Source organism: Microplitis mediator, chromosome 10 (assembly GCF_029852145.1).
Source record: "Microplitis mediator isolate UGA2020A chromosome 10, iyMicMedi2.1, whole genome shotgun sequence".
NCBI classification, from domain to species: Eukaryota; Metazoa; Arthropoda; class Insecta; order Hymenoptera; family Braconidae; genus Microplitis; species Microplitis mediator.
The window spans coordinates 18,673,736-18,698,320 of NC_079978.1; the positions used below are offsets into that span (position 1 = coordinate 18,673,736).

A 24,585-nucleotide genomic window follows, 5' to 3' on the forward strand; every position below is an offset into this window, starting at 1 on the left:
AACATTTTTTTTTGTTCAAATTTTATTAATTTAAATAATTTTCATATTTCCATTTAACATTTATGTACATCCATATATATATATATATATATATATATATATATATATATATATATACTATCACTATTGCAAGTATAAAAATTTGTTGATAAATCAATTATTTAATAATATCTTTTACAAGATATAAAAGATTATTGAAAGATCATTAGATCGATGACCCCAGAAAATATATTTTGAAAATTCGTCTTCCAAAATAACTTAATAATGACTAAGAGTTAAAAATTTAAATAAAAATTATTATACCAATGAAAAAAAAAAAAAATTGTTGAAAAAACGTTGACTATTCCAGACTTCAAAACGTGATACAACGACGACTTTAAGTGACTGTTTTTTAAACTTTTGAAAATTTAAGAGGGAAATCAATGAATATTTTGATATTATTAAGATATGTTAAAAAAAAAAGTTAAGAAAAAGTTCAAAATTCATTTTTTCTGAATGTACCTGAAGACCGGAACATTTTTTGCAAATAAAAATAAAAAAAAAATACGTAATTAGACTACTGAGAGATGACAAGCGGGGAAGTTAGTCAGAGATACAAAAAAAAGAGGATATTTTTGATTTTTTTTTTAGAGTACGTTCGTTATTAAAATTCTCAAAATTGGTGACATCATTAGGCATCATTCCAAGAATATTCTGTGAAATTTTCATAAAAAAATATTAAAAAATAAGCCAGTGAAAGTGGGGAGAGACGAGTCACCTTAAAAAAAGGCTCCATGGCGTAGGCAGGATAACTCATGACTTCCTCATCTGAAATAAAAAAACCAAAAAGATTTCTTTAATACATAAGTTTATCTTAGATTTGAACGAAAGATTTTTTTTTTTTTAATAACTACTTATTTTTTAATTAAACAAAAGGAGCAATTTTTGGAAAAAATCAGAGTCTTTTGATTGCACCTTTACCAAAAATTCAAAAATGGATATTTCGTTTATTCCTTCGTTCAAATCCAAGATAAACTTATGTACCAAAGAAATCTTTTTGGTTTTTTTATTTCAGATGAGGCAGTCATGAGTTATCCTGCCTATGGAGACTTTTTTTTGAGATGACTCGTCTCTCCCTACTACCACTGGCTCATTTTTCAATATTTTTTTATGAAAATTTCACAGAATATTCTTGATATAATGCTTAATAATGTCACAAATTTTGAGAATTTTAATAACGAAGGTACTCTAAAAAAAAAAATCACAAAAATATCCTCTTTTTTTTTGTATCTCAGACCAGCTTCTCCCGTTAAAAACCGTTTAAAAAAAATTCGTCATTCTGTCATGTTGCGAAGTTCAAAATAATCTACAATTTTTCAACTTTTTTTCAACGACATTTTTTTACACGGTACCTAAATAATTATTTATAAAACCAAAAAGATTTATGTACCTAAAGATTAGAAAGTTTATCGCGCATCGAAAATGAAAAAAATTCATGTAATTTGACTGCTTAAGGAGTAGTTCCAGAAGTTCGGGTTGGCCGAAGATTTTCGGCTGACATACCAGCATCTGTATGCGAAAAATTTCTGAAATCTAGTATCCCGTAGATTTTTTACTTTCCAATTTTTTTTTTCATTGTGTAGAAAACGTTCCAATCTTCAGGTACACAAAGATTTATAAATTTAACAACAAATTAATTTTTTCAGTTCTACGTCGAGTTCATATTCTAAAAAACTTTCTGTGCATTATTAAGTCTTTCCACTATATATATATATATATTTATAAAAATAAATTTACAATGTAATTACTCTCCAGTCATAACCATGTGTATTTTTTTATCAGAAGCAATCATTTTACTCGTACGTTCAGTACCGAGTATCGCCGCCAATTGCATATTATCATACTTCGAATACAATGTCGTAACAGTCATATTATTATCCGAGCCAGCCCTCGGATTCTGATTCGCTTCGTGCATAAAATTACACATCTCGCTATAAAAATTTGAGAACGTCGGCGGCGCGTAAAATATCAAATGACGTATGCCTTTGACAGTAATGCGCCTGAAGAAGTGAAAACGTTCTGAATAAACCAAATAATGCGCGTCGCTGTGAAAAAACATATCCCGAGCCCGCGCTATTTTCGCGTCTTTCGAATACTCGCAGATCTGCACGAAATTCAAGTCTTCTTTTTTAAAATAATTACGTAATTTTACGTAATCGAAGTAAGAAGGTACAAAAATCAACGTGTGATTCATAATACTGTCTTTGTACTGCGGCAATATTTTATTTACAAAGAAATCAAACCGCGCGTCAATGGCCTGCTGGTAATTAGCAGCGTCTACTTTATAAAACACCTGCTGCAACTGAACGACTACTTGACAAATCGAACCATTGGACACCGGGTTCATAACTTTTATCTTACCCGCGTAATTGTGACAGAATTTATTGAACACCGAGTGAATTTCCGGTAAATGTACACCCGAAAATATCAAAGTCTGCCGGTAATATTTGGCCCAGCCATTGACGGCCCAGCTTCTGACCCGGGAAAAATCAGTCCCGTGGTCCAGTTCCTTCGGCTGTAAGTGCAAGTGATTTAAAATGTGGACTAAATGGTCCCAATTCTGCATGTAAAATAAATCGCACTGATCCATGATCAATAATTCGATGGACGACAGGAAATCATAGTCGCGATTCTCTTCACCATCCGCGCCGACTAACATTCGCAGCCCCAACACCGACGTGATTATGATATCAGACGAATAAAAGTCGCAGTAGAGTTTCAAAGTTTTCTTCGTCAACGCGATTCCTATTTTGAAAGTATCGTCAATATTCCCGCTGAATATTTTCTCGTAATCCTCTGGCTTGGGATTTTTTTTCGGCATCCGCAGAGTATCGCCCCCGGCAAATTCGTCAATAAATCGTTTCTTGTTAACAACGGAGCCGCCTTTGTCGTCGCCGATTAATATTTCGATCAACAACTCGACGATTTTCAGACACGAGTGACGGAACGGCACAATAATGAGAACCTTGGGTCTGACGAGACCTTGGTCGCGATACTCGTCGGGTATTTGCGCCAATGAATTGTTGGCTTTTGACAACTTGGCGTTGTGGTGCAAAATTTTAGTCCGCGTTTTCAGCAAATGGTTTATTGTATGCAGGCAATAAGTGAACATAATTTCGCTCTCGTTGTCGAATGTACGCTCGCAGAACAGCAAATCCTGGTAATTATTTACTATGGAAAATAATTCCTTCTGAGTTGGGGTCAATGCGCTGGGATTCTCATCTAAATTATCATTTATATTTTTGTAATTAGCTTTGGTAATATTGTTCTGGATTTGATTTTTGATAAACAATTTATTCCAATCGATGTCGCGGATCGCCAGGGGAACGGTACCAGGGTCGGTGTATCTCTTGTCCTCTTTTATAAAATCGCAGGCTTTAGTACCTGGAGCGGGAGCTGGATTACATTTCGGAATTTGGATTATCAGTTTGCCGAGAGCTGGCCAAGTCGACTGATGGGTTTCGATAGACGGCTTCAGACTCGACACTGCGGCATACAAATCATCTGATAGATCATTTATTAAGTGGAGGGAAAATGGATCGTTTATGATACCGGAGTCTTCGCGTGCTGTCTCGTCATCTTCTTCATTTTCTTGAATTGTTAATTTAAAATCTTCATCATCTTCAGCTTCTGGATCTTCTTCTTCACGATCTAATTTTTTATCTGATTTTATTTCATCAGTTTCATTGGCTGATTCATCAGAGCTGTCGATCTCAACATCAGTTTCATTATTTAATTGATCTCGGGATTCAGCTTCGGCTTCAACTTCAGCTTCGGATTCTGATTCAGACTCTGACTCAGACACGACTTTAGTTTTATTTAAATTTTTGTGGGAAAAAGTTGACATCAACGTTTTCATTGGATCTTCTTCTTCTTCATCGGACGTCTCTTCGCGTTGTTTCAATTTTTCTTCTTCTTCGATTTTTTTTCTTCGGTTTTCAATCTCCGCGTTTTTGGCATCGCGTTCTTTGACGTATGAGGATTCGCGTAAATTAAATTTACCCTTTTTGGCTTTTGGCTTTGGAATTGATTTTGAGTTACGGCGGTCTAGTTTTCTCTTGCCACCACGTACTGGTCTCTTACCATATCCCATTTTTATGACAGTCACATATATTTCTGAAACAGTAGATACATTTTTATATTTTATTTACTGGAGAAAAATTATAATTCAAAAATATGATACTGGTTAGCAGACAATTAATAATTTTTGGAATTTTTATTAACAATTTAATTTATAAAAAAAAAAAAAACTAAAAAAATGAAGGTTTGAATGTAGCAGACATCAGACAAATTTAAAACTATAAATTAATAGAGTAAATAATTTTAAAAATCATATTTATAAAAAATTCACTTATTAATTATGATTCAAAAAATGTGATACTGAAATCAGCTGACAATAATTTTTGGATTTTTTTTTTGAATAAAAAATTACAAAAAAAATATTTTTTAAAAATTGCACCTGTAGTTTTTTATATTTTATACACGTGAATTTTTTTAGTTTTTTTCTAAATTCATTTGCCAAAAAAAAACCAAAAATTCTTAATTGTCTACTAACTTCATCGTAACTGACAAGTGTGAATTTTTTAAATTTTCCAATAAACAAATAAAATACAAGTAAAGTATTAGTGTGAATGTACCAGCCATCAGACAAATTTAAAACTATAAATAAATATGACACTGAAGTTAGCAGACGTCTGACAGTTTTTGAATTTTTTTAAAAACGATAAATTATCAAAAAAAAAATATTTTAAAAAATTGCACCTATAGTTTATTAAATTTTCTACGTGTGTATATTTTTAGTTTTTTTTTTTTTGTAATTTATTTGTTGAAAAAAAAAATCCGAAAATTTTTTACTGTCTGCTTACTTCAGGATCGTTAAATAAATAGAGTAAATAATTTAAAAAATCATATTTATAAAAAATCCACTTATTAATTATGATCCTGAAGATAACAGACATTTAAAAATTTTTGAATTTTTGTTTTTCAACAACTCAATTAAAAAAAAATAAACTAAAAATATGCACATGTAGAAAATTTAAAAAACTTCAGGTGCAATTTTTTTATATATTTTTTTTTATGGTTGGTCTAAAAAAAAAATCCAAAAATTATTAGACGTCTGCTAACTTCCGTACCATTATTAATTTGGAAATTTTTTAAATGTGCATTATTTTTTAATTTTATTTTATTATTTATTTATAATTTTGAATTTGTCTGATATCTGATACATTCAAACTCATATTTTAGTATCATTGAAGTCCGATAATTTTTGAATTTTTAAAAACAAAATTTTAGAAAAAAAATATTTCAAAAAATTGCACCCAAAGGTTTTTAAATTTTCTACCAGTGCATTTTTTTATTTTATTTTATTTTTTGTAATCGATTTGTTGAGAAAAAAATCCGAAAATTCTTAATTTATAAATTTCAAAATTTTTTTGAAAATTATTTTAATAAAATTTAAAAAAAAAATTAAAATATGCACGTGTAGAAAATTTAAAAAACTATAGTTGCATTTTTTTTTTTAATTACTTACATGTTACATCCAATATATAATCCACGTGCACTCAAGACATAAATATTTAAAAGTATGTAAATAAATAAATTTAATTAATTAATTAACTAATTAACACGTGACAAATTATTTCTGTTTATTAAAACAAAAAAAGGTTATGTTTGATTGATTTTTCACTTGACCACGTGCTCAAAACAAAGCCTCCATTTTTTCGCGCGAAATATTTAAATGTCAAGAAAATTCAAATTATTTCATGATTCTGAAGTTAGCAGACAATTAACAATTTTCGAATTTTTTTTCAACAATTTAATAAAAATAAAAAAATGCACATGTAGAAAATTTTAAAAACTATGGGTGCAATTTTTTGAAATATTTTTTTTTTTAAATTTATCGGTTTTAAAAAAATCCAAAAATTTTTGACTGGCTAATTTCAGTATCATTTTTTTTTTCTTCGTTCCTTTATATTTTGTTTATATTTATCACGACATATATTTACTAGGCTACTAAATATTTATGATTAATAAATAATCCATTTCATAATACGAATTTTTATTTATTAAAAAAAAAAAACTCCGTAATCATTTGAAAATAAAAATAAATAAATAAATAGATAAAAAAAAACTCACTAAATATCAAACTTATAAACACAAATATGTAATTTAAAAAATGATTACTTTTTAAATATAAATATTTATGAATAAATACTGGATTCTAAGCTTGTAAAATATAATAATCCACAATAAAACATGATGCTAAAGAAGCAGAAATTGAAAAATTTATTTATTTTCACTAAATAAAATAAATATTGACAGATAAGAATTTAAAAAAATGTAAGCGAAGAATTTTAAAAAATGCTTGTGTAGATTTTTTAAAAACTTTTATGATGACAGTCAACTTTGTAATCAAAAATTTAAATTTTCAAATGTCGACTGCATTCAGCATCGAAGTAAAATGAGTGAGAATGTAACTGACAAGTAGAAATTTTTTAATAAATAAATAAAATTTTAGAATAAGAATTCAAAAATGCGTATGTAGATCAATGAAAAATCCGTGCGCGCTTTTTTTAAATTTTATTATTTTATTTATTTAAAATTTAAAAAATGTCTCATATCTGCTCCACTTACACTCACGTGCGCATAACTGACAGGTGAGAATTTTGAAAATTTTTGAATAAATTAATAAAATGTCAGTAGAATAAAAAATAAATAAATTCACTTTTACAGAATTTAAAAATCAGTACATGCATTTTTTCTTAATTTTATTTGTTTTATTCTGTAGTCCATTTATTTATAATTCAAAATTATTCTTATCTGCTGCATTCTCACTATGAGTGAATTTGGCTGACAATCGGCAATTTTATTTTTAAAATTTTTAAATAAATATACAAAATGTTCGTAGAATAAAAATAAAAAAATGCTTATTTAGATCAATAAAAAATCCATGCGAGCATTCTTTTTAATTTTATTATTCAAATTCATTCATTCATTTATTTAAAATTCAAAAAAAGTGATACTGAAATCCGTCTAATAATTCTTGGATCTTTTTTTCTAAAGAAAAATTACAAAAAAAAATATTTTTAAAAAATTGCACCTATAGTTTTTTAAATTTTCTACATGTGCATTTTTTTAGTTTTTTTTTTTAAATTCATTTGCCAAAAATAAAAATCCAAAAATTCTTAATTGTCTATTAACTTCGATGTAACTGACAAGTGTCAATTTTGAAAATTTTCCAATAAACAAATAAAATACAAGTAAAGTAAAAATAAAAAAAATACATATTTAGATCAATAAAAAATCAATGCGCGCCTTTTTTAAAATTTCATTAGTTCAATTCATTCGTTTATTTAAAATTCAAAAAATGTGATACTGAAATCAGCTGACAATAATTCTTGGATTTCATTTTTTATAAATGAAAAATTACAAAAAAAATATTTTTAAAAAATTGCACCTACAGTTTTTAAAATTTTCTACATATGCAAATTTTTAGTTTTTTTTTAAATTCATTTTTTAAAAATAAAAATCCAAAAATTCTTAACTGTCTACTATAACTTCATCGTAACTGAAGTGTCAATTTTATGATCTGAAGTTAGCAGACAGTAAAAAATTTTCCAATTTTTTTTCAACGACTTACTTTTAAAAAAACTAAAAACTAAAAAAATGCACGTAGAAAATTAAAAAAACCAAGTGCAATTTTTTCAATTTTTTTTTTTTTAAATCCAAATTATTGGACGTCGGCTCACTTCAGTATCAGTTCAATTTTAAAAATTTTCCAATAAACAAATAAAATACAACTAAACTAAAAATAAAAAAAACTTCATTTAGATCAATAAAAAATCCATGCGCGCATTTTTTTAAATTCCATAAAATGTCGTCTGCTAAGGGGGTCTAATTACCGGAAATAGGAAGTAGTAAACAAGATTAATTAATCACCCCCCCCCCCTTAATTCTCTTGCCGGTTGTTTACAATACCAATAAATATTTAAAAATCTTTATCTCTATCATTTACCACAATCATATACTCACATATATATATACAAATATATATTATATAGTAATAATTGTGTCATAGTCATATTCCATCATTATCATTATTCATTAATCTTGACATAGTCATCAACTTCATACATTCTACACACACATATATCACATATATACATATATACACATATACACATATATGTTACATTAGAAGTGAATATTATTTATTAGTTTTTTTTTTGCCGTCGACTTAGAGCTGAACCAGACCAGAGCAGAGTAAAACCCCGAGAAAAATATGCGCGCGCAGAAATAACACAACGTAAACTGCAGGAGCAACATCTAGATAGACAGCACACAATATATATATAATATATATAACATATTATAGACTATACTACATCAATTTAAAAACTAATGGTCTAAGTCTAAGTCTGTCTACTTGTCTAAGTCTAAGTCTCCAAGTCGCAGTTTAACGCAACCTAGAGAATTAGACGACAGGTTTTATATTAAATATATAAAGTGTTCATACATATATATATACATATATATATAAATATACATGTGTGTAATTTAGTGTAGTTGTCCAGTTGTCGAGAAACCATCACTAGACTCGTATTATCATTAAAGTTTTGTTGAAAAAATAAAAACCAGGAGCGCTCGTCATAACAGCAACGAAAAGTGAAATTTAAAAATATAAATAATGGAATTTGTGATTTATCAGACAATATATCAAGTAACAAATGAATCAGCAACAAGAAATGGTTAAGAGCGTTAGTATATTGAGTTTATTTAACGAGCACGATAAATTAAACACTAGTTAAATTTGAATTTTTAAAAATCATAAATTATTTAAATTTGAATTTTGGCGAACGATAATTGAAAATTTATTGATTGGCAGGTGGGAGATTTAAAGTTTCAAAGTTAATTATTTAAATACCTCTGCTGTTGATGAGTTACAAGTTTGTGGATAAAAAAAAGTTATTTGTTAAGTAAAATAATAAAAGTTTTCTCATGAGCTCTTCCATTGGAATTGGAAGTCTGGTAGTAAGATGGCTGTGCAGTTGGACGGCGGGGGGAAAGAGGATTTAAAAACACAATTTGTCACGAGGGAAGGAACATACAAGCTGATGACATTGTCAGAATATTCACGTCCTAATCGTGTGGGTAATACGGACACCAGAGGAAGTGCATCAGTCAGGGTGTCGTTTGTTACTTTGCCGGATCCCGCCGACCCCACGGGGGCACAAGGACTTGGGGACCGAATGTGCTTTAATTTCGGCAAAGAATTGTTCGTTTACGTCTACAGGGGTGTCAAGAAGGTTTGTTGTTTGTTTATATATTTATTGATACTCATATATTTGCTTGTTTTCCGCTGGAGTTGGTCAGTTTTTGGCATAACCTAAAAATTGCTGGGCTGACTCCATCTTTTCTTCATCATACCACACCTAGTTGGATAAAAATATATGTACATATATGTATATATATATATATATATATGTGATTTTTTTTATTATTAATTATTATTTACTTGGGAGTGAATGATATTTATTACCGGGTCATTCATTTTATGGATTTTTCTATACTGGTCAGCGGTCTAATAGTTTTTGGATTTTTTTTTTTATGATGAATTGTAAAAAAAAAATGTTTTTAAAAATTGCACCTGGAGGTTTTTTAATTTTCTACATGTGCATTTTTTTAGTTTTTTGAAAACTTGTTTCCTGGAATAAAAATCCAGAAATTTTTAATCGTCAGTTAACTCCAGCAGGGTGGCCACGAACCGGAAATATTGGGAATTATCAGAGAATTTAATTCAACCGGGAAGTGTCAGGGAATTTCGAAAAATATCCGGGAATTAAATTGTAACAGTTCAAAATTTAAAAAATTTTAAATTATACACTAGTTATAAAAATTAAGGGATATTCAAAAAATTTCAAATTTTAAAGTGATTTTCCCCAGGTTGTAACTCGAAGGAAAATGGTCATACGACAAAAACAAAAAAGGCAAATTGTAGCTTCAAGTGTCTAGTTTTCTGATCTGGTCTTTAAATTTTTTTATTATGTGCGGTTCCGGACTAATCCTAAGAAAACTATCGAAAAAGAAATTTACCAAATTTTTGCTCGTCTCAAAAACGGTCTTCGAGCTTCAATAAATTTTTTTCGATAATTATCATTGATTTTTGATTGCTCCGGAATTGTGCATAATAAAAAAATTTAAAGACCCAGATCAGAAAACTAGACACTTGAAGCTACAGTTTGACTTTTTGTTTTTATTGTACGACCATTTTCCTTCGAGTTACAAACTGTTGAAAATTAATAAAAAATTTGAAATTTTTTGAATATCCCTTAATTTTTGTAACCAGTGTATTTTGAATTTATTTAAATCATAAAATTTCTTATTAAATATTTTAACTTATACATTTTTAACATCGAATAATCAAAAGTAGGCAGTATTAATTTATTTAATTGCCATTTTTTTTGGTTTCTCGCATGATTTAATTATCAAATTTAATTATTAAAAATGAAAATATAATAAAAACTTTGAATATCTAAATGATACGAATAAAATTTCTAAATCAGGAAAAAATGTGAAAAACTTTACTCGAAAACCGGGAAATATCAGGGAATTTTTAAATCATGTCTTCGTGGCCACCCTGTCCATGATCATCCCTGAAGTTAACGGTCTAATAATTTTTTTTTTTTTACGATAAATTATAAAAAAAAATATCTAAAAAAATTGCACCTGTAGTTTTTTAAATTTTCTACATGTGCATTTTTTTAGTTTTTCAAAAATTTATTCCCTGAAACAAAAATCAAAAAATTGTTAATCGTCCATTAACTCCAGGATCATTCCCAAAGTCAGCGGTCTAATAGTTTTTGGATTTTTTTTTTACGATAGATTGTAAAAAAAAAATATTTACAAAAATTGCACCTGTAGTTTTTTTTATTTTCTACATGTGCATTTTTTTAGTTTTTCAAAAATTTATTTCCTGAAACAAAAATCCATAAATTTTCAATTATCCGTTAACTTTAATCATTTTTCATTAATTAATTTTTTATGATCCTGAATTTACAAGACAATAAAATCACTTTTAAAAAAACTAAAAAAATGCACATGTAGAAAATGAAAAAAACTACATGTGCATTTTTTCAAAATATTTTTTTTTTCATAATTTATCATTTTTTCAAAATTCCAAAAATTATCATCTGCTGACCAGTATCTCAGATTCATTTTTATTAAAAATAATTGTAATCTTTTTAGGCCGTGGATCTGAACAAACCAGTTGACAAAAAACTGTACAAGGGAACAAACCCGACGTGTCATAATTTCAACCAGACAACAGCGACCGCCGACACGGCACCACTTCTAGTAGGATTTTCAACCGGACAAATCCAACTTATCGACCCGATAAAAAAAGAATTGAATAAATTGTACAACGAGGAGGTAAAATTAATAATATAAATAATAAATAAATGTCAGGTATATAGTCGATTATATATTTCAAGTAAATAATAAATATATTAAATATTTACAGAGGCTTATAGACAAAACAAAAGTGACCTGCATTAAATGGGTACCGGGGTCGAGTAATTTATTCCTCGTGTCCCACAGTTCTGGTCAACTTTATTTGTACAATTGGGAGCTTCCTTGCGGCACAACCTCACCGCATTACCAGCCGTTTAAATCCGGGGATGGATACGCAATTCACACATGCAAGACAAAGTCTACGAGGAACCCGTTGTACAGATGGGTAATTGGCGCCGAGGGCTGCTGCATTAACGAGTTCGCCTTCAGTCCCTGCGGTACAAATTTAGCAGTCGTGTCCCAGGATGGTTTCCTCCGTGTGTTCCACTACGACACCATGGAACTCGTCGGTTCAGCGCGCAGTTACTTCGGTGGTTTTCTGTGCGTATGCTGGTCCCCAGACGGACGTTACGTCGTCGTCGGAGGCGAGGACGATCTCGTAACAATATGGAGCTTTCACGAAAAACGAGTGGTCGCCCGTGGCCAGGGTCACCACAGTTGGGTCAGTGTCGTGGCATTCGACCCCTTCACTACCTGCTACGGCGAAGCCGACGGCGACTTCTCTGGGTCCGACGACGAGGCGATGCAACACCAGCAGCAGCACAATAATCATAATAATTTTAGTGATAAATCCAATAGACTGTCGACGACTTCCCAGGGGATTCATTCCAACAGAAATTCCTGCAGCTCGGAACTACGCGTACCTGGGGGTACTTGTTACCGACTCGGTAGTGTGTCAGAAGACACACAGTTGTGTCTATGGGACATAACTGAGGACGTGCTCAGACAGCCAGTGTGTGCTAAGCAGAGAGTATCAGCCGCTGGTTCGGGTACGCTCTCGTCGTCGGGTACTTTGAGCAGCGGTAATGGAACCACGTCAAATCACGTTACGAACAATATGAAGTTTAATAATATGAATAATATAAGTTTTAGTAAAGACGGGACAGTTAGTCATAATAATTCCGACAGTAGTACGAACAATAGCACCAGCACTAACACCGCTGTCTCAACGGTTAATTCACTGACTCAAAGATTCGCTGGTCTTGGGTTCGGTGAACGTAACAAGGGTGATAATCATAAGAGAAATTTTAGTCTGACAATGAGATCAAGTAGCACAAGTAATAATAGTAATTCAGTGGTTAACAGTGGGGATAATAAAGCTAGTAGTAATAATACAAACACGAGTAATTTAAATAGTGTCGGTGGTAATAATATAGGTGGTAGTAATAAAAAATCAAGTTCTGTGATGGACGATCCGATGCGATTAATCGGGACTGCCTGGTGCCCAAGATTTGATGAGTGTCCAGTACTGGAGCCGCTTGTGTGCAAGAAATTGGCACACGAACGATTGACTGAACTAGTATTTAGGGAAGATTGTTTCGTCACTGCGTGTCAGGATGGATATGTTTACACGTGGGCAAGACCTGGTCATATGGTAGGTCCTCTTACCATAAGCAGCACCTTGCACAGACCACATCATCATACTAATTTACACACAAATATTAATTCCATGCGACTTAATGATCTCTGATGTAACAATTCTAGACATTTATTATTATTATTATTATTAATTTACTGTGAAAAATTATGATACTGAAGGGAACGGACAAGTAAAAATTTTTGGATTTTTTTTTTCAACAAATTGATTACAAAAAAAAAAAAAAAGAAAAAAATGCATTTGTAGGAAATTTAAAAAACTACAGGTGCAATTTTTTCAAATATTTTTTTTTTCATAATTTATTGTTTAAAAAAAAAATCAAACTATTAGACGTCGGCTAATTTCATTATCATAAATTATGATACTGAAGGGAATGGACGATTAAAAATTTTTGGATTTTTTTTTTTCAAGAAATTGGTTACAGAAAAAAAAAATAAAAAAATGCATGTGTAGGAAATTTTAAAAACTACAAGTGCAATTTTTTTAAATATTTTTTTTTTTTAATTTGTCATTTTTAAAAGAATTCAAAAGTTATGAGACGTTGGCTGACTGGTATCATGAAGTTAAGAGACAATTAAAAATTTTTGGATTTTTTTTTTTCAACGAATTAATTAAAAAAATTAATAAATAAAAAAATGCACGTGTAGGAAATTTAATAAACTACAAGTGCAATTTTTTTGAATATTTTTTTTTTTTCATATATCATTTTTAAAAGAATCCAAAAATTATGAGACGGCGGCTAACAGACAATTAAAAATTTTTGGATTTTTTTTTTTCAACGAATTAATTAAAAAAATTGATAAATAAAAAAATGCATGTGTAGGAAATTTGAAGAACTACAAGTGAAATTTTTTATAATTGATTTTAAAAAATTCCAAAAATTATTAGACGGAGAACTTCAGTATCAAAAAAAAATTGGGAGTTAATTCGGAGTAATTACGGATTTTATTTAAATTTGAATTCAATCAGAGTTCCGGCGTTGAAAAAAAACAGGATACGGAATTTTTTTTTTGAGAGGAACGATTTTGGATTTTATTTTAATCTGCATTTACTCTGATGCGGAGTTTTATTTTTAAAATAAACTCCCATTGGAGTAAATTTTACTCCAAGGAGATTAAATAAATGAACAGTAGGGTAAATAAAAAAAAATTATGGTAAAGTTTGAGCTCTTAAATTAATATTGAGCCTGTGATTTTTGATTTCCCATTTAAATAACAGGGAAAAAATTTTAATTTTGGAATTTTATACCTCGGCAATGACTCATTGTACAGATAAGCTCAGGGTGTTTTTGTGTAGGGAATTAAACGTTCTACAAAAAAAGTCTCTTATCATTTTTTTATAAACTTGTGTTCAAAAGTTATTGGAGCTTGAAGTCAAATTTCTAGTAAATTTCGAGATCTTTTTACTTTTCCAGCGAAACTATCGGACTTATCACAAAATGTCATAGGATCTTTTTTGTAAACAATTTTATTCCCTACAAATTATCTCTGATAAAATTTTTTAAAATTCCGCATTGTTTTCTAGTTATTTTAATTTTAATGTCAGCTTTTGAAATCGATCAGAACACTACTTTTTTAAGAGCTTGAAATTAAAATGAAAATAACTAGAAAACCATGCGGAATTTTGAAAAACTTTATCAGAGATAATTTGTAGGGAATAAAATTATCTACAAAAAAGGTCCCATGACATTTTTTGATAAATCCTATAGTTTCGCCGGAAAAGTAAAAAGATCTCGAAATTTACTGAAAATTTGATTTCAAACTCCAATAACTTTTGAACACAAATTTACCAAAAAATAATAAGAGACTTTTTTTGTAGTGTTTAATTCCCTATAAAAATATACCCCGAGCTTATCCATAGAATTAGTCATCACCGAGGTATAAAATTCCAAAATTAAATTTTTTTCCCGTTTATTTAAATGGGAAATCAAAAATCTCAGGCTCAATATTAATTTAAGAGCTCAAACTTTACCAGAATTTTTTTCCATCCATCGATATTTTCACAGCAACAAAAAAAATTAGATTTTTTTTTTAGCCCACCCCAATAAAAAGTCATCTACTCCACCGTCACTCCGTAATTAATCCGCGTTCACTCAGTAAATTTTTTACAGTGTAAAATTATTACTGTCAAAGCTTCACCAATTTCATTCTCTACTGTTAATTATTATTATTATTATTAATTATTAATTATGATTATTATTATTAATTAATATTAATTATTATCACTATTATTACAATACTTTATTCATTTGAATATAAAATTGTCGTACCAAGTGCGTTTTATGTTAAAAACATAAAATATATAAATGAATTGGTATATATTTACATATTCAAAATAAATATATTTATATTTGAATTAAATAATAGAAGATCTGTAGCGCTTTTAATTTGTTAATTTTTTTTTTCTTTTGTTAATTGTTTTAAAAAAATCATTTTTTTAAAATATTTCAATACTTTTATTTTTATTTAATATAAAAATTATATATATTTATATATATATTTACCTTTTTCTGCAATTAAGTATTAAAATATATAACTAGGTATTAAAAAAATTCGTACCAGTGTTCAAATTTTTTTAGTAAATTAAATTTAAAATTTTTATCAAACCAAAATTATTATTAATATTTTTTTTTTTACGTGTGTGTGGTCGCGTGCCATTTTAAGGAGGGTGGAAAAAGAGCGTTAAAGATCTTCTACGTGTTAAAAGATTTATTACTTTTACCGTATCACTGTTACATTAAGAAATTACGTACATGGAAAATAATAAAAATATTAAATAATTTAAATAGTTTATTATTAAATAATTTAAAGTCGCACGAATAATTTTACATTAGACGAATTGTATATTTATTATTACATATTACATATTTTGCAACATTTTTTTTTACTACACTGAGAGAAAAAAATGAAACTTTAAGTAAATGTTTTTCTTATTTCCATAAATACTCAAAATAAGTAATATTTTGAAAATTAAATTGATAGTTGGTATTTTAAGAAAACTATCGCTCACTTTAGTAATAAATTTCTGGAAGCATGAAGAACTTGGCAAGCAAATATTTATTCAATTTAATTGATACGTTCTCAAATTTATTACAATTAAAAACTTCAATAGAGCAATTATTTGGTTAAAAAAAAAAGAACTGAAGAAAGATATAATTAAAAATTATTCAGGGTGGCCACAAAGAAATGATTTCAAAATTCCCTGATATTTCCCGGTTTTCCAGTTGAGTTTCACATTTTTCCCTGATTTAGAAATTTTATTCGTATCATTTAGATATTCAAAGTTTTTTTTATATTTTCATTTTTAATAATTAAATTTGATAATTAAATTATAAGAGAAACCAGAAAAAAAGGCAATAAAATAAATTAATGTTGCCTACTTTTGATTATTCGATGTTAAAAATGTATAAGTTAAAATATTTAATAAGAAAGTTTATGATTTAAATAAATTCAAAATACACTGGTTACAAAAATTAAGGGATATTCAAAAAATTTCAAATTTTTTAGTAATTTTCAACAGATTGTAACTCGAAGGAAAATGGTCAAACGACAAAAACAAAAAGTCAAACTGTAGCTTCAAGTGTCTAGTTTTCTGATCTGGGTCTTTAAATTTTTTTATTATGCACAATTCCGGAGCAATCAAAAATCAATGATAATTATCGAAAAAATTTATTGAAGCTCGAAGACCGTTTTTGAGACGACCAAAAATTTGGTAAATTTATTTTTCGATAGTTTTCTTAGGATTACTCCGGAACCGCACATAATAAAAAAATTTAAAGACCAGATCAAAAAACTAGACACGTGAAGCTACAATTTGCCTTTTTTGTTTTTGTCGTTTGACCATTTTCCTTCGAGTTACAATCTGTTGAAAATCACTTTAAAATTTGAAATTTTTTTAATATCTCTTAATTTTTATAACTAGTGTATAATTTAAAATTTTTTAAATACTGAACTGTTACAATTTAATTCCCGGATCATTTTCGAAATTCCCTGACATTTCCGTGTCATTTCCCGGTTGAATTAAATTCCCTGATAATTCCCGATATTCCTGGTTTTCCCGGTTCGTGGTCACCCTGTTATTGCACTAAGACAAAAATTTGTTTTTATAACAAAATGAAATTTCTCATTGGTGTTGATAAAAATATAAAATATACTAATTTTTCCGCGAGCTGCTTCTATAAACTATTAAACATTTAAATTTTATTATTCAATTGTGTAAATTAATATTTAAGATGACAAACATCGTTGAATAACTTAAGAGTTTATTAAAAACATGATTTCCAAAAGCCGCCGTGTCTGAGCGCGCTAAGGCGTAGGTCATAAGTCTCGATCGGCCTGGGTTCGAATCTTAGGTTGGGTAAAATTATTTACTTATAAAAAAAATGTTTGTTGAGGTACAAAACTAATCTGCACAACATTAGATAAAAAAAAGGCATGTCTACTAATATTTTTTTGACAAAATAAAATTTTTTTCTTAGTATTGCAAGCAAATAAAATACTTTAATAAAGAAATTATTTTACTTGATTGGAGAAAATAATTACTTGGCAATATTTAAGTAACTAAAATACTTAAATCAAGCAGTTTTTCTTGAAAATATAAACTTTTTTTAGGGGTGTGCGAATACCCAAGTAGCACAGAGACAACTTTAAGATGTCTTTTAAAAGGATAAAACAATTTTTTTTGTTTCTAAGTCACCTTTTTTGGTACAAAAAAAAACATGCAAATTTTGGTTTCGGAGACAGAGAAAATTTGTGTTGTTTTTTCTGTCTTATGTCAATTATAAAGTCGTTTAGATGACTTATTTTATCACGATTTGTAATTTACTTTTAATCGTCACTTGTGTCAAGTCTTTTAAGCATCGATGTGTCAAAACTCAAAACACAGCCTAAAATCTGACATCTTATAGATGTCACTAAGTTTGCTACGTGAGTAGTTCGAATATACGAATAATTTCAAAATTTTCTTTTGAATGACTTAAAATTTTGTTACTTTTTTCCATAATTCAAATTTTTGTCAGAAGTATAAATAGAACTGACGCGAATTTGCAAAAAAATCATTTTTGCTCTCCATTAATCAAAATTTGAATATTTGAAATCTGAGCAGAATTTTCTGTATTTGAATCGAGAAATTTGAAAAGTTACAAATAATTCAAAATCTGGAAAATTCCAGACGAATAATTCGACTTATTTTTTTCTCTCAGTGTAATAAGAATTTTAATTATATATAATTACTAATTGATATATATTATAGGGCAGGCCCCTTTTTATTTCCACCCTCCAATAACTATCCTTTATATACATATATATATATATATATATTATATTTAGAACTTAGATTAGTTTAGTGAGATTTAATAAACAAAATAAAATGTAGAAAAATGATAAATTATGCAACGAGACTATTTCCCAAAAATATGAAATGTGACATTTAATTTTCTCCTTATGTTTGTTTATAAATATAAATAAAAATAGTCTTTTCAAATAAAAAACAAACAAAAAGAAGATGAAATGCTGCTTGCTTCCTGCTTGAATTTAATTTTTGCCGTATGCGTGTTATTATTTATAATTAAAAAAAAAAAAAGAAAACCTGAAATTATTGTTTTCTTTTTTTTTAATTATTATTTTAATTAAGTTTAAATAGATGTTCATATTGTTTAAGATATAATAAATAAAGTCATAAATTTTCGATGCCAAATTGATGAAAATTTTGTTTATTTATTTGCGTAGTGATAAATTTTTTTTTTTTTCATTGAATTTAATATAAATTTGTTATAATAGATTTTTAAAATATATATGCTTGCACGGAGAGGTGAATGGTATATTCTCCAATGTAACATAGTAATTATTACCATGTAGAGTTCCGTATGAAAAAACAATATATGGTTGAAATATATAAAATCATATATGTTTGCAACAAAAAAATATATGATATATTATATTGTATATTATAAAAAATCATATAGAGATTTTTGCCGATTTAATATAAAATTATATACAGTAGTAAATATATGTATTCCATATATGTAACTTATATGTTTTTTATATTAAGCTATATATACATTTACATTTACCTTATAATATATTGTATTGATATATTTCTTTTTATATTCGAAAAATATAAAATTTTTATATGAAATGAAATATATGGTAGCATATAATTTATATTATATATGGCACCATATATTTTCTTTGTTATATTTAAGCATATATTTTATTCGGTGTATGTATATGTATATGGGTATATATATTCGCATCGAATTAACTAATTTTGAAAATTTTAACTGCAATTTAAAGAGTATATTAAAATTTATATCTAATTTAATTGGAGTTTGGTCATACGAATAAGAAACTTTTTTTTTCCATACACAATATAAATATATGTTTTTATATATGATCAGAATATATTTTTCGTATATGATAGAAATATATATTTTTATGTATGATAAAAATATAGTTTTCGTATATGACAAGAATATATATTTTCATATATGATAAAAATATATTTTTTGTATATGATTGACATATATATTTTATATATGCTAAACATATACGGACTCGTATATGATGAATATTATATTTTTTAATATAAAAAAAAATATATCAGAAAATATAGTTAAATTGGCCACATATATTTTCTGATATTTATCATATTTTTACATATATTTTGACCATATATTTTATTTTCATACGGAATGGTAACGCAAGTTTTTTAGCCGTATTATTTATTTGACATAGTAGTTTGTCCGATTCTGAATGGTAACGTTAGCCATGCTAGCATGGTAATTATTCCTATGCTATAGCAAATTTCTAAATTTGTATTCTTAATTCTATTTAATTCTCTGAAGAGAATTAAAAAGTATTGGAAATTTCTAAATATGAATTTTTCTTAATTCTATTTAATTCCCTGAAGAGAATTAAAAAGTATTGAAAATTTTTAAATATGAATTTTTCTTAATTATCTTTAATTCTCTGAAGAGAATTAAAAAGTACTGAAAATTTTTAAACATGAATTCTTTTTAATTCTATTTAATTCTCTGAAGAGGATTAAAAAGTATTGGAAATTTCTACATATGAATTTTTCTTAATTCTATTTAATTCTCTGAAGAGAATTAAAAAGGATTCAATTAATTTTTAATCCTCTTTAATTCTCTTTTTTAACCCATACTATAGTATGGGAATCATTCATATGCTACATTGGAATCATTCCTATGCTACATTCCTAGACTCAGTAGCATTCTAGCATGGCTTTGATTACTATGCTACAAAGTAATATTTACCAGTAGCATGATTACTATGTAGTATGGTAAATATTATCAGAAGAATGGTAATCATTCCCATGCTACATAGTATCGATTCCTGTGCTTCAAAAAATAGGACTGGTTACCATGCCGAATGGTAATTATTACCATTCTCTTCTCTCCGTGCCCTGATTAAACAACTGAATTCGACCGAATTAAAAATTTTAATTCTGTTATTTTCTGTCGAATTCTGCAAAACAGAATTCAACTGAATTGAAAATTTGAATTTGAATTAAACAGAATAAAACCGATTTAAAAATTTCAAATTCGTTTTAATTCAGTTTAATTCGGATTCGGAACCGGAAATTGGAGAATTATTTTCGAATTAATCAGAATTAAACCGAATAGAATTATTTAAATTCGTTTTAATTCGGACAAATTCTGGTTTTCCTGCCGAATTAGACGGAATTCATTCTTAAGTTAGGTACCGAATTAACAGAATTTATCTGAATTAAAAATTTAATTCTGTTTAATTCGATCGAATTCAGTTGTTTGATCCGAGTGTGTATAAGTACTATTAATTTATAATTGATAATTTTTTATTAATATAATTATTGTAATTAAAAAATGCTTGCGCTTAAATATTTTTTCACTCATTTATTAGATGAATTTATGATATTTTAGTATGGAAAATAAATATTTAAAATAAATGAATGAGTTTTGCGATGCTTTAGTGCTTGCAAGATAACGTCAATTGCTGCTCCATTTTATCGCATGGTACGTATACTTTTTATTTTATTTTTTTTTTATCTGAGTGAACCTGATGCTTTATACTGAAATTTATTTATTAATTGTAAAAAAAAAATGCTTTTAAAAAATTTACATATTTAGTATAGATTTATAAATTTCAACATTAAGCACTAAAATTTTATTTTCCTTGCAATATATATATTTTTTTATCTAATTTTAAAATTATTAGTTTACATAAATTTTTTTTTAAACTTAAATTTATATTTATAATAAAAAAAACCCTAATTATTGACACCAAAAAATATATATGACATAATTTATTTAATTTATATAGAAGTACTTATGAGGGAGGAGTAAAATGGTGCCTCAAAAATTTGGTAAAAAGTTTTTTAAAAATTCCTAAATTACTTTTGTAAATATAATTGAGCATTATTTTGAATTTTTTTTTGCTGTTTTCGAAAAATTTTGTGGTAAAAAAAGTATGAAATTAATTTGATTTTTTTTCTTATTAATTTACAATAAAAGAACTCCCAGTGTCAAATTACTCAGATATATTTCAATAATCAACTTTAAAATATTTTCTGTTTTTCGAATTTTGAAATTTAATTAACTTCTAATAATTTTTTAATCTATTACTTTAATCAAAATTTAATTGCTTTTTTAAAAAAATTTTCTTTGGAATTAAAACTGACTTAAATCTTTTACTTTGAAGTTAATAATAAATAGTGATTAGCAAATAAAAAAATTACAAGTTCAAAGTCGGTAGATAAACTTTTTAAAAAATCTAAAGTGTCAGTCGAAAAATGTTAATGACTTTTGGTATATGATAAAAACTATTAAAAATTTTTTTCTTCCTTCGCATCCAATAATTACGTGAAATGTAATTTTTCTTTATATAAATTACTTGCAAGAAAATTTAATTTACCCAAATTTATTTAGCACCCAGAAATTTTTTTTCACCTTTAAGAAGTCCCCAATTTACCCGCGAAATTTGAATTTTTTTTTTAACGGCAGCTGAAATTTTTTTCTATTTACTTTGAATATCATTAAAAAAAAAAGATTTATTGTAGAGTCCCCGAAAACTATTTCCTTAAGTCCCCCGTTTTATCCCTCCCTCTCCTAACTTTTAAAAATGTTCGATAGATTTGATAAGAAAAATTAAATTCATTGATATTCGACTGAGTTCAATTAAAATTAACGAAAATTAATAAGAAAAAAATGCACAAAAATTGAATTATTATTTTTTTGATTGATTCCCATTCAAACTCTGAATAAATATATAAATTATCCATGAGATAAAATAAAAAAATAAATTATAAATTTTTCATTAAATTGCATAAACTAAGTCAATAATTAGTCCTCTGTTAATTAGTAGGTCTGATATCGTATTTGTTGTTTAGAAGAAAAAAAAATTTTGCATACACAGAAAAACAGGATTTTTTTGCACAAAAAATTTTTATTCACCCCATGAAATTTTTTTTTATTATGAATTGATGTGAAAAATTTTCTTCGGGCCGGAAAAACTTTTCCCTAATTAACGACAAATGTTTTGGGGTGAAAACAAATTTTTTGATCCAAGAAAAGTTTTTTTCGCGCCTCAAGAATTTATTTTTATTACGAATTGAAGTGAAAAATTTTCTTAAAACAAGAAAAATTTTCTGGGGCAAAAACAAATTTCTTGATCCAAGAAAAGTTTTTTTCGCCCCAAGAATTTATTTTTATTACGAATTTAAGTTAAAAATTTTCTTGAGACAAGAAAAATTTTTCTTTAATCAACCAAAAATTTTCTGCGGTAAAAACAAATTTCTTGATCCAAGAAAAGTTTTTTTCGCCCCAAGAATTTATATTTATTATGAATTGAAGTGAAAAATTTTCTTGCGACGAGAAAAATTTTTCTTGAATCAACCGAAAATTTTCTGGAGCAAAAACAAATTTTTTGAACCAAGAAAAGTTTGTTTCGGCCCGAGAATTTATTTTTACTACGAATTGAAGTGAAAAAATTTCTGGGGACAAAAAAAATTTTTCTTTCATCAACCCCAAATTTTCCGGGGCAAAAACAAATTTTTTGAACTCAGAAAAGTTCTTCCCGCCACAAATTTTTCTCTGAAAAATTTTTTTTGACCGAAGAAATCCTTTTTTTGCGCAAATCACAATTCTAACATCCGTCAAAAACATTTTCCAAGTTCATTACTATTTTTCCTGAAGACTATCACATATTTTTATAAATGAAATTAAAAGTTAAAATGCGTGTTTATGTTTTTCCAACAGCCAGGACAAATAATAAATGCTTCACACATCGTGAGTCCTGGTAAAAACGGAGGAACTATTGTATAGCCACAGGAAATATCAATGAACAATTCGTCTTCTTCTTCTTCCATAAGAAGAAAACAAGAAGATGATGATGTCTATGAAGATTTTTCACGATTGACTGAGATATTATTTATACCACCGACACAACATCGACGATTATATTATTATATATAATTGACAAACGAAATAAATTAAAGTCCATTTGAAATAAATATATATAAATACACATACATAATGATTATTAATATGTCCAAACAATAAATTGAATAAACCAAAAAAAATCAAGCATTTTTCAAAATATAAAACTCAAAATTTCTAGCTCAAAAAAAAAATAAATAAATATCTTAATTAATAATTAAAATTTTTACATGCTTTTTGTACTATTTTTTATTATTGTTGAATGCTTGTGGGTTTCAGATATTAATTACATTTATATTCAAATGTAATTAAAAATTAAATAATTATGACTGTTATAAAATTTTTTTTTAAATTTACGTGTTTTGAAAGATTTTAAATATGAGCTAAATAATCATATATTTTTTTTTCATACGTCATTCCACTAATTAATTTAGTTAATATGTCAAAAAAAAAAATTAGAGAAAAGTTTATGTAGATACATATATATTAATGTTTTATATATTTCTTTATAACAGATGTTTATTATTATGTTGTCCTTTTTTAATTAAATTATTTTTACATTCCCTGGTAAATCTGAATTACATGAAATTTCGGTAATTTATGGTATTCGGAAGAATTACGGTAAAGGTGCGGAATTTTAACGCAAATTGTGGTATTTTACGATGAAAGTACGAGAATTCAACATAAATTTGCAGTACTCCCGAGGTATTTTTCGATAAAATTGCGGTATTTTACCACAGACGTGTTGCAAATTTATTGCAAAATTTCGGCATTTTACCGTAAAGTAAAGTATTCTACTTTGTTAAGTTGAAAATGCCAAAAATTGCAGTAAATTACCATAAATTTCGGTAACCCTATCGGATCCCAATTGCGGTAATTTACGACGTTGCCGTAATTTACCGTCAAATTCAGTATTTCTACAGCAAATTTGCCGCAATTTACGGTTATTTACGACAATTTACAGTAACTTACGATATTTTACCGTAATTTGCGGAATTTTTATCTTTAGTACCATGTTTTTTTATTCTTACAGTTTTTAGAGCTTACTCTAGCGGTTCCAAACTAGGGCAAATTACGGGAATTACCGTAATTTACGGTAAATTACCGTAGTTTGTTGTAGTCCGAGGTATTTTACCGTAATTTACCGTAACTCGAATCAGCTAGA

The 24,585-nt window shown here is 27.4% G+C and overlaps 2 protein-coding genes across 5 annotated transcripts; one reads left to right on the forward strand and one right to left on the reverse strand.

The window, feature by feature from the left end:
• Positions 1–143: 143 nt before the first annotated feature.
• LOC130676026 (U3 small nucleolar RNA-associated protein 25 homolog) lies at positions 144–5,717 on the reverse strand. The gene is made up of 2 exons (XM_057481980.1): positions 5,570–5,717; positions 144–4,155 (listed from the first exon to the last, which is right to left on the reverse strand). Exon 2 carries the CDS (start codon positions 4,130–4,132, stop codon positions 1,784–1,786), a length of 2,349 nt encoding a protein of 782 aa, XP_057337963.1. The 5' UTR covers positions 4,133–4,155; positions 5,570–5,717; the 3' UTR covers positions 144–1,783.
• Positions 5,718–8,410: 2,693 nt separating this feature from the next.
• LOC130675697 (WD repeat-containing protein 20) lies at positions 8,411–23,698 on the forward strand. Of its 4 annotated transcripts, XM_057481527.1 has the most exons (5): positions 8,411–9,344; positions 11,284–11,466; positions 11,558–12,982; positions 20,957–20,999; positions 23,241–23,698. In XM_057481527.1, the coding sequence occupies exons 1-5, from the start codon at positions 9,075–9,077 to the stop codon at positions 23,282–23,284; spliced, it is 1,965 nt and encodes a 654-aa protein (XP_057337510.1). In that variant the 5' UTR covers positions 8,411–9,074; the 3' UTR covers positions 23,285–23,698. The 4 variants fall into 4 exon arrangements, with proteins under 4 accessions (XP_057337510.1, XP_057337511.1, XP_057337509.1 ...); XM_057481528.1 differs by lacking the exon at positions 20,957–20,999 and having other exon boundaries at positions 8,412–9,344; positions 23,241–23,696; XM_057481526.1 differs by lacking the exons at positions 20,957–20,999; positions 23,241–23,698 and having other exon boundaries at positions 8,415–8,795; positions 8,924–9,344; positions 11,558–17,461.
• The last annotated feature ends 887 nt before the right edge of the window (positions 23,699–24,585 follow it).

Bases quoted from the DNA above. Each gene is read 5' to 3' on its own strand.
- LOC130676026 (XM_057481980.1), bottom strand. From the start codon at position 4,132: ATGGGATATGGTAAGAGACCAGTACGTGGTGGCAAGAGAAAACTAGAC.
- LOC130675697 (XM_057481525.1), top strand. From the start codon at position 9,075: ATGGCTGTGCAGTTGGACGGCGGGGGGAAAGAGGATTTAAAAACACAA. The intron at 9,345-11,283 runs GTTTGTTGTTTG...TAATCTTTTTAG, and splicing joins TCTACAGGGGTGTCAAGAAG to GCCGTGGATCTGAACAAACC. The intron at 11,467-11,557 runs GTAAAATTAATA...AAATATTTACAG, and splicing joins ATAAATTGTACAACGAGGAG to AGGCTTATAGACAAAACAAA.